At 42.2% G+C, this 11,140-nt stretch overlaps 1 protein-coding gene across 1 annotated transcript in view; it reads right to left on the bottom strand.

The window, feature by feature from the left end:
• Positions 1-1,035: 1,035 nt before the first annotated feature.
• The window catches only part of mrpl46 (mitochondrial ribosomal protein L46), a 31,868-nt gene continuing 21,763 nt past the window's right edge, over positions 1,036-11,140 (bottom strand). Inside the window, exon 4 of the mRNA XM_084337182.1 lies at positions 1,036-1,442. Coding sequence (XP_084193308.1) covers positions 1,195-1,442 — 248 coding nt within the window. The 3' untranslated portion in view covers positions 1,036-1,194. The remainder of the gene's footprint in view (positions 1,443-11,140) is intronic.

The following is an 11,140-nucleotide window of genomic DNA, read 5'->3' as shown; positions in this document are numbered from 1 at the left end:
ACAAACAGCTTGGCCATTACCACACCTTAGAACTATAGGCTTTTAGCCAAGGCTGAAAATAGAGATATGGGGGGGGGGGGGGGGGGAGATAGGGCATAGGCAACTATTTCCATCATTAATGTCTCTGGATGAAAATAGAAAGAGCAGAGAATGGCTTGGGAACATCAGAATGCTTTTACCATAAAATGATCTTATTCAAAGACAATGTTCGGCAAGTACTGGGGAGATGGATGTTTTCAGGACGAGTATGAGGAAGCCGGGTTGATCAGTCCCTGTCTGAATTCACCAGACGTGTGATTAGAGCTCTCAATGCAGTGCCTTTCAGCTTGTGTCTAACTACTGCCATCCAGTGGTGGAAGAGAAGAATTACCTAGAGTCCCACATGGTTCAGCATCATGCACTCGAAACAAGTGTTATTGGCAGCATTTGAAGTACATAACAGTATCCATGAAGTGAATGAATTAATCAGTGATGCTCCATACTCCAAAACAGCACTAAAACCACATTATCTTGTGTAACTGTGGCCATTATATGGTTTTCATAATTTACATGTTCTGTTTTTGTAACTAATGTAATATTTGAGAATGTATTTGTTGCATTTCTTATTTTTGTTATTTAATTTGCTACAAGTTATAGTATGTTTATTTTGAAGTCTCAGTTATATATAGTGTCCCTTTGGGCTGCTCTCGTGTGTGTTTTGGGACTAATTGCGACACCTGCAAGCAAGCAGTAGGGATGGTCAGCATTATGCTCCGGTATGACGGTAATATGACGGTTAGAAGAACAGAAGACTGAAGATTTTCCCATTTGTGTAGCATGCAGCCAACGAGGTATTTAGTGTTTGTATTTTGCTTTGGTAAAGTGTTGTTTCTCATGCTGTGCATGTTATTATTTTATGTTAAAAAAAGGTTTTCACGGTGGATTGTAGTAACAAGGCTTCAATAAACTTGTAGCAAGAAACACTTGTGTCTGCGTGTGCTTCGAGGGAATTACATCTTGCTTCTCTCTGGAATGGAAAAAATTATCAGACAAGTCTTGAAAAATTAGGATACTTTAATTACCATGTCGCACAGGAAATTGAACAGAAAAAAAAACAAATACAACATTAGACATCATCTACGAGATGAGGACATTTGCTGGGCAGAATGAAGTTGTCGCAACATAAGCCTCAACGTCTGTCCTGTGCTCTCTCAATCACAGATTGAGAATGAAGCGACTGACCTTGTCGAGGTACGCCGCTTTGAGATAATCCTGCAGTTCACTCTTTTTCAACCATTTAAAAGGCTCGTTTGGCATGAGGGCGGGACCGCCGCCCGACAGGATGGCTTTAAAGAAAAACACCTTCACTCCGACGAGGCTCTCTGTCCGAACAGCCGCGGGCAACTTGTACTTGTAAAATCCGCAGGGTGCGTTGCCAAGGAACGTAGCCTTGAAATCATTCTCTGCAATTTAGAAAAGGAACTTGGCGTTACTCATTAGCCCAGTAATGGTGACCAAACATGTTGTGGCTCCTGACTCATCATCTCAAGTTGAAGTTTTAATGGGAAGAGTTTTACATGAGTGGGCATTAGTGATAGACTGAATAATCCTGTGATAACTGCGCCCACGCTGCCAATTAACTAAACTGTTGGCACTACCCTTTGTGTCAATCCCACAAGTGTCAATTGATTACAATACATTTTTTTATAGATTCTTTTTTTTCAATCAATTTATTTGTTGATTTAAAACAATAAGTAGTGTGCAGATCTACTTTTCGGACTATAAGCCGCGGCTTTTTTCCCCATTTTTCGACCCTGCGGCTTATATAACGGTGCGGCTTATATGTGGACAAAACCCGAAAATCGAAATATTGCTTTTTTTACTGCATTGAAATGTTATTTATCTGTTCCCTTATTTGCTAAACTTAATACAACTTGTAAATGAGTTAATGTTATTTGTCCGACAGTATTGTGTCCCAATGGGAGTCATTCTCTGTAGAGGTGGGAACTTAAAGCTCAATATAAGAACGGCCATGCACCACCACTCACAGAATCGAAAAAGAGCAATCAATCTGTCAATCCTTTCCGTGTCCGGGTGAGGTTTCCCGTGTTGAGTCAAATTAAGCCGCAGGCTCCACTCCTTACATATGGTAATTAAACATTAAAACACATGCGGCTTATAGTCCAGTGCGGCTTATATATGTACACATCATTCAATTTAGCTGCTGCGGCTTATAGTCCGGTGCGGCTTATAGTGCGAAAAGTACGGTAATAAAGAAAATAATATATTCGTTTCTGTCTAATTTGTTATTAAATTGTTCTATTTTATGCAAACAAAAACTAAAAAGTCTGCATTAACCATCAACCACCTTGCTAGGTATATAGGGTATATTGTCACTGTATTGATCCGATAGCCTGCTTGTACAAGGTATGTTTTCAATGTGTTGATCTGATAATGTGTTGATCTGATCCGATAGCCTGCTTGTATAAGGTATGTTATAACGATAACCTCAACAACTTCCGCTCCATTTCCAACCTCCCCTTCCTCAGCAAGGTCCTCGAGCGCGCAGTAGCTGCCCAACTACAGAGTCACATGGCACACCACTCCACTCATGGTTCGAACCACTCCAGTCTGGGTTCAGGGCTAAACACAACACAGAGACCTCCCTGATCAAGGTAACAAATTACCTCCTCATGGCTGCTGATGCTGGCTACATCAACATCCTCATCCTCCTGGACCTCTCAGCTGCTTTTGACACCATCTCACACTCAATCCTCCTAGACCGCCTGGGAAGTGTCCTTGGCAACACTGGTACCCGCCTGTTCTGGTTCACATTCTACCTAATCAACAAGTGGCAGTATGTTTCCCTCTGGGGGTCCAGGTCAGCTCCAGGACCTGTTAAACAGGGTGTTCCCCAGGGTTCGGTGTTAGGCCCGCTCCTTTTTATGATCTACCTCCTCCCACTCGGTGATATAAGGAAACATGGCCTCCACTTCCACTCTTACGCAGACTACACACAGCTTTACCTCCACACCAAACCCTCTGCTCCCCTCCCTCTCCCCTCCCTCACTGCCTGCCTCCAGGACATAAAAACATGGATGACCACCAACTTCCTTCAACTCAACAGCAAGAAGACCGAATTAATAGTTGTAGCTTCCCCAGCCCTCCTCCAAAAGATCGACCACCTTGTTCTCTCCGTGGATGGCTACTCCATCTGCCCCTCCACGGAGGTAAGGAACCTGGGCGTAATACTGGACTCAACCCTCTCATTTCACCCTCACGTCAAGTCTGTCACCAGGTCCGCCTTCTTCCATCTCAGAACCATTTCCCGCCTCCGCCCCTCACTCTCCGACACCTCAGCGGAAACACTCATTCACGCCTTCATCACTTCCCGCCTCGACTACTGTAACGGAATCCTTCTTGGTGCTTCCAAGAAGGTTCTGGATCGCTTACAGTACGTCCAAAACTCTGCTGCGAGGGTCCTCACGCGCACCAAACCCTGTCAGCACATCACCCCCACCCTGCAAAAACTCCACTGGCTCCCCATCAACTACTAACCTACAAGATCCTCCTCCTCACCTACAAATCCATGCACGAGTTGGCCCCTTCCTACCTTACCAACCTACTCCACCCCTACACTCCAGCACGAGGCCTCCGCTCCTCCAACTCCGACCTCCTCACCATCCCCCGCACCAGGCATTCCACACTGGGAGACCGAGCTTTCGCTGTAGCTGCCCCCAGGCTGTGGAACTCCCTCTCCCCCTCCATCCGAGGCTCTGACACCATCAACCTCTTCAAAACACACCTAAAAACACACCTGTTCACACTTGCCTTCACGGCTGCAGAAACAAATTAGTGGGGGGGCATAAAATGTTCTCGGGGGGGCACAATGGTTTTTCAACACAGGTTCCCTTTTATACGTTTCAGCTGGGACAGCGGCACTGTGGCTTTCTTGGCGCTGCCCACGGTGCTGAACTAAACAGCAGAGAGGCAATTGAAAAATCAAATTTCTCTCTCTCTTAAGAACATTCACTTATACAAAAACAGACTGAACGGATATATATATAACAGACCTGCTGGGGCAGCGGACTGAGAGCAGGGGACACAAACAGGCTGGATAAGATGGTCAGGAAGGCCAGTAGCGTGGCTGGGGTGGAGCTGGACTCTAGCGAGGGTGGCGGAGAGGAGGAACCTTGCTAAGCTCCAGGCCATCAGGTAAAACCCCTCCCACCCACTATACACAGACTTGGCTGACAGGAGGAGCATGTTATTGTTATAGGCTCACACTACCTAAATGCAGCACTGAACGGCACAGGAAGTCCTTCATTCCAACAGCCATCAGACTATACAATGCATCACTGTGCCTCACTGCATCACTGAGCACAGAGTGACAGTTACCATCTTCCTGGACTCTTACTTTTTAAACAGCACTGTGCAATATTACACCTACTGTAGACTTCAGTATATTTTTACTGTATTTATTTACTGTATCTTTTATTCTATTTCATTTTATTCTATTCTTAGGCCATTTGTTTTGTTATTCTTATTCGTGACTTGTTCCGTCTAAATGTTTAATGTTGAGTGATTTGCAGTGTCAAATTTCCCTCAGGATAATACATTTCTATTCTATTCTATATCTTTGAAAAGTCTCCATTTATTCAACACTTCTGAATTCACTGACAAACTTAACTGAACTGACAAAAATAAGGTGCATAAAAAAGCAAACAAAATTCCTCCACAGGCTACTGACCATCATTAGTAGAGCGGCAAGCGGCGTTTGGGGACAGAGTGAAATCTTCTTAAAACACTGCCCCTCCACTCATTCCAGAACTAAGTCCTTCTCAAATGCCAACTGAATTAAATTGGCCTTGCATCGATGAAACATACTAAGGCGATGTTCTGTAAAGACGTTCTTGAAAACGAATTCTAACAGAGTGCCGTGCTAGCTTCAGTAGTGTTGTTGTTGACATCAGTGCCCACTAGGGCTGTCCCCGACTAAGGATTTGGGTAGTCGACTTTGATTGAAAAAAAAAAAAAGATAACCAGGGTGGGCACAGCTGACTCAGTGGGCGGGCCCGGTCCCCTAATGCCCGCCCATGGCGCCGGGTCTTAACCCACCCCCTGACTTTTTTATTTTAAGCCACAGATCCCGTTGTTTTTTGTTGTTTGTTTGTTTTTTGTTAACTTTCTTGTTACCACTTCATCCAATTGGACAGCACCTTGCTTCCTTTTTTTTTTATCTTATTTGTTTTTTTTTCCTGTTGTTACTATACACTAGGGCTGGGCGATATGGAAAAAAATCATATTGCGATAACGATATGATAATGTTATCATATTTCTCGATATCGATAATTATCGAATTGTTATAAGTATATAAAAAGATTTTTTTTTTTTATTTATTTATTTTTTTAAACAGATGTTTATTTTGCAGCAATTCTTTGTCATTGCCGCCATCTTTAGTGTTACATCCCCTCACTCCAGTTCTCAGGCTGCAGCTGGTTTAAAAGTGAAAGTAAACCGGCTTCTCTGCTGGCTGTGGCTCCAGGGGAGTTGAACAGTTCTGGTAGAGCCATATGAAATCCGTTTAATTTTTTTCCAAATTCCATTATATTTTTTTCCAAATTCAGTTTTTTCCGTTTTAATATTTCAGAATTCTGTATTTTGCTTTGTACGCTCATTTTACCATCAGAAATAGTGTCTAATAAGTGGGAATGAATAAATGTCCACAATTTAATAAGATATAACAGTCCATTTAATAGGGCTGTCTTAAATACTTCGAAGCTTTGTTCGATGGGCATGGGATTCGAATATGAAAATAAAAATTTTATTATTAAAAAAATAAAATAAAAAATTATATATATGTTTGCAAAATCAACTCTGCGTCTCTTTGTTAACTACAACAAGCAATGCCGTTTGTTATTTAAGATGAGGTCGGACTCGGCACTGACAGATTTGTGTTCATTGTGCTGCTTTTATAAAGCCTCAAATGACGGCTTACAATATTTCATGAAAGCAAAGTGTTTTGTTTGTCTAAGATTTAAAAAGGTTTAAACTTTACAGCACTGACAAAGTTGAACAAAGTGCTGTACAATTCCCACAACATAAAAAAAAAGTTAAAAAAGAAAACTTAATTCTTTTTTAATTTTTTTTTTATAGTTGATTCCATTTTTATTGCTCAATTCCGCGATTCCGTCCGCGATTCCGTGATCGCGGATTCCATATGGCTCTAAGTTCTGGCTCTGCTAGTTTATTTTCGATATTTTGGTGCTTTTTTGGTGGACAAACCACCGCACATGTGCACCGTGACTCGTGACTGGAGTCTAGCTCTGCTAGCACACATAGCCTACTGTGTACAGACGGTTTCAAAATGTATTTTAAATTAGAAAGCAAACAAAATAAATGGACAAGAGAAAAATAAATCTCAATTTGGTCAGTATTGTCATTTGGACAAGCAAAGCCATTACTTTAAGTTGCAGGCAAGAAAGACAAGTCTGTCCACTGTCTCTGGTTTTAAAACTGCCCTGTTGCAGGTAAAAAAAAAAGGTAAAAAAAGAAAGTAAATCGATATTCGATATAGATTATTAAAATATATTGCGATATTTATCATTATCGTTATATCACCCAGCCCTACTATACACATATTCATAATTTCTTTTCCCCCTAATTCTTATTTACCCTTTCTTTTATATAGCTTCTCTCTCCTTGTACAGTGTCCTTGAGTCTGAGAAAGGCGCTTCGCTCTTCAAATCCAATTTATTATTATTTATTATTATGTGTTGATCTGATCTGATAATGTGTTGATCTGATAGCCTGCTTGTATATAGGGTATATTTTCAAATGTATTGATCCGATAGCCTGCTTGTATATAGGGTACATTTTCAATGTATTGATCCGATAGCCTGCTTGTATATAGGGTACATTTTCAATGTATTGATCCGATAGCCTGCTTGTATATAGGGTATATTTTCAATGCATTGATCCGATAGCCTGCTTGTATATAGGGTATGTTTTCAATGTATTGATCCGATAGCCTGCTTGTATGTTTTCTATGCATTGATTTATTTATGATTTATTCATACTCGTTGTACAGCATGTTGGTCAACTGCTAATCTGACTTGACAACATGTACATACAGTAACCCTTTCACTACCACACTTGGCACACCACAAAGGATTAACCCCATTCACTACCAGACTACAGAAGGTTAACCCATTCACTACTGCACTACCACATTACGGAAGGTTAACCTTTCACTACAGACAGTTAACCCTTTCACTACCACTACAAAATTATTAACCCTTTCACTACCACACTACAGAAGGTTACTAAGGTTAACCTTATGTAGTGTGGTAGTGAAAGGGTTAAGGAGCCTTCCAATGGGTGTCCAAACAGAAGTGAAAAACAAGAAAATAAAGATGTTTCCGTCAAGGGCGTCATTTTGTTTTCAATGGTGGGGGGGGGGGGGGGGGGGACACATTTGGGGGCGTGGTCAGTGGCGTAGTTTCAGTAAAAGCCAAGGTGTGGCAAGGAGGGAGGGTGGCTGTTGCGGCCGGTGCTACGTATAGTTTTAAGGTCGCAGGGGTGGGGGGAGGGGGGGGGGCGTAGTTTTTTTTTATTTTTTAATCAGTTGTGCAATAGTCAATTTTGGTGAGTTGTTTCTATACAATTTAATTCACTGCGTTGTGTGTGAGAGAGAGAGGGTCAAGTAGACAACATACTGTATGTATAAAACAACAGCTAGAGGCTTTTAAATACAACGAGGTCATAGACAGATATTTCACAGACACCAAGCAATGCTGTTGCATTTCATGGCAATCACACAGACAATCACACAGACCACACCAAACTTTGAAGGGAGGGGTGCTATGTATTTGAGCACACCTGACGACATGCAGGCTGTTGTTATGCAAATACAGGTGGCCAGGTCGGTACTTGGCGTGTGCACACAAAAATGCGACTTGTCCCTCGCCGGGTGCTCACCTGGCTACTTGTCTTTGCATGACAATGGCTCAGGTCGTCAGAGACCCGAGCTCAGAGATGGAACAAGCAGCCGTTTTCCGTGTGGTCCAAGTGCCGCATCGCGTCACCGTTTATTATCGTGTAACATTGTTTTGGATGGTAAAAAAGTGCGGGGGACAATAACTGCCTTGTGAAACCATGCAGGGGTCATGTCCCCTGTGTCCCCCCCATAATTACACCTATATCTTAAATTATGGCTATGTGTCTAATACGCCCGTCGCTTATCAATGACTTGCTTGCAGTTAACATTGTCGAAACGGATTGTCTCATCAGTACATTTCCGTTTTATACCATTTTGAAAAACGCTCGTTTTTGAAAATTTTCAGAAAAAAAAAAGTTCCACAGGAATTGCCCTTTACTGGAATACACAAAAAACTGTCATTTTCCGGCCTATTTATGAATAATTTTCAAATAAACGCTAGATTATCGATAGTATTATGTGTACTTATGCACGCTAGAGAAGCGGGCTGAAAAATCGATTATCTATTTCCTGATCAACACACACGCATACAGGGCCCACGTTGATATATCTGTGAAAAAAGCTCTGATTACCCCAAGACTGGTAAAATAGATTCCTTACCTCAGATCAGATGTTCTTCAAAAAGATTATTCCAATTCCTGATCGCCATTCCAATCGATCGCGTTTATTGATCCAACGCTGGGTGCTCGAAACACATATTCCACGCTGTTCTGAGGGACCACAAAGACTGCAATCGGCTCGGATTACATGCCTGAGAAGTAAAATGTGGATTCCGGATTTTCTTTTCCCCATGCATTTCCATTGACTCCATTCCAATGGGTGCATCATCATCCGGGAGACGATAGGGGGCAGTATTTTCCCTGTTCAAGCTCAGAGAGTCCCAGTGGTAACGTGAGGCTAGATTGATGAAAAATGAATGGAAATCGCTAATAATAAAAATAACAATTAATAACGAGATTTCTCGTCCTTGGCACTGAACGGTTGGCATGAAATAACGAGAATTCTTGTCGTTGGCACTCAAAGTGTTAACACTACATTAACAATTTAGAACACAGAGAAATATGCCCAAATAAGTATCTTTGTAGTATATATATTTTTATTATAGTATTATAATTATTACATTTTTATTTTTTTAAATATACTACAAAAATACTTATTTGGGCATATTTCTCTGTGTTCTACACAGTGAGATTTTCCATGTCCCAATTTCGCCGTGGAAGAGTCAACGGAGAAATGAGAAAGGGACGACTTGTGCCAATGTTGCGCCTCTCTCTCGCTTTCTGCATAAACTGATGGAGGGTTCATCATTTCTATTTTATTTTGAAACCTCAGAGAGTGGACTTGACTGTCACATATAAAGTCAACGACATATACCATATTGCACTGGAGTATTCTGATGCCTACACCCTGAAATCCTTTTCTGTCCGATCTTAACACTTTCCGTGCCAGCCGTCCCAGTCCTAGATACCCTGTTGAGTGCCAACGCTCTATTCAATGACAGAGCGCTCACATTTGTGAATGCATAAACTATATCTTAAATTATGGCTATGTGTCTAATACGACTGTCGCTTATCAATGACTTGTTTGCAGTCAACATTGTCGAAACGGATTTTTTTTTCTTTTTTTTTAATAATCGGTTCATTTCCGTTTTATACCATTTTGAAAAACGCTAGTTTTTTTAAACTTTCGGGGAAAAAAGATTCTGCAGGAATCGCGCTTTACTGTAATACACAAAACACGTTGACATTTTTCGGCCTATTTATGAATCGTTTTCAAATAAACGCTAGATTATCGATAGTATATGTGTACTTATGCACGCTATAGAAGTGGGCTGAAAAATCGATTATCTTATTTCCTGATCAGCACACAGACACTCACAGCCACACAGGCACATATGGGACACATTGATATATAGGTGAAAACAGCTATGATTATCCCAAGACTGGTAAAATAGATTCCTTACCTCAGATCAGATGTTCTCCAAAAAGATTATTCCAATTCCTGATCACCATTCCAAATATCGATTGCGTTTATTGATCCAACGCTGGGTGGTCGAAAGACATATTCCACGCTGTTCTGATGGTGGGCAATGACTGCAATAGGCTCGGATTACATGCCTGACAAGTAAAATGTGGAATCCGGACTCTTTTTTCCCCATCAATTTCATTCAGTCCAATCCAATCCAATGGGGTGCAATACCATCCGGAGAGACGATAGGGGGCGGTATTTTCCATGTTCGAGCTCAGACAGATCCCCACTGGTAACGTGAGGCTAGATTGATGAAAAATGTATGGAAATCGATAATAAAAAAAATAACGATTAAAAACTAGATTTCTCGTCGGTTGGCACTCAACGGTTGGCATGAACTAACGAGAATTCTCGTCGCTGGCACTCAAAGTGTTAAGATGAATTCCCAAAAGCATCTCAACACATCATCCCATTGAAACACATCACCTCTAATCTCCCCCTGGTATCTTTTAGAAGACCATGTAACATCAAAGATTGTGATGTACATAGCTTTATGCCCCCCACGGCATCCCCCAACAGACACTACCGAGCTGCACCAGTGCTTAGACCTCTACACTACCCAGCCACCCCAGTGCTGCTTAGACCTCTACACTACCCAGCTCCTCCAGTGCTCAGACCTCTACACTACCCAGCCACCCCAGTGCTGCTTAGACCTCTACACTACCCAGCCACCCCAGTGCTGCTTAGACCTCTACACTACCCAGCCGCTCCAGTGCTTAGACCTCTACACTACCCAGCCACCCCAGTGCTGCTTAGACCTCTACACTACCCAGCCACACCAGTGCTGCTTAGACCTCTACACTACCCAGCCACCGCAGTGCTTAGACCTCTACACTACCCAGTCACCCCAGTGCTTAGACCTCTACACTACCCAGCCACCCCAGTGCTGCTTAGACCTCTACACTACCCAGCCGCTCCAGTGCTTAGACCTCTACACTACCCTGCCGCTCCAGTGCTTAGACCTCTACACTACCCAGATGCTCCAGTGCTCAGACCTCTACACTACCCAGCCGCTCCAGTGCTTAGACCTCTACACTACCCACTACCCAGCCACTCCAGTGCTTAGACCTCTACACAACCTTCTACACTATTACGGTGGCAATGTTCCAACTCCTACAAAGGTATTTTATCATC

The sequence above is a fragment of the Notolepis coatsorum genome, assembly GCF_963971535.1.
Source record: "Notolepis coatsorum genome assembly, chromosome: 20".
In the NCBI taxonomy this organism is placed as follows: domain Eukaryota; kingdom Metazoa; phylum Chordata; class Actinopteri; order Aulopiformes; family Paralepididae; genus Notolepis; species Notolepis coatsorum.
Note: the sequence above shows the minus strand (reverse complement) of the source record. Positions and strands in the feature narration are given on the sequence as shown.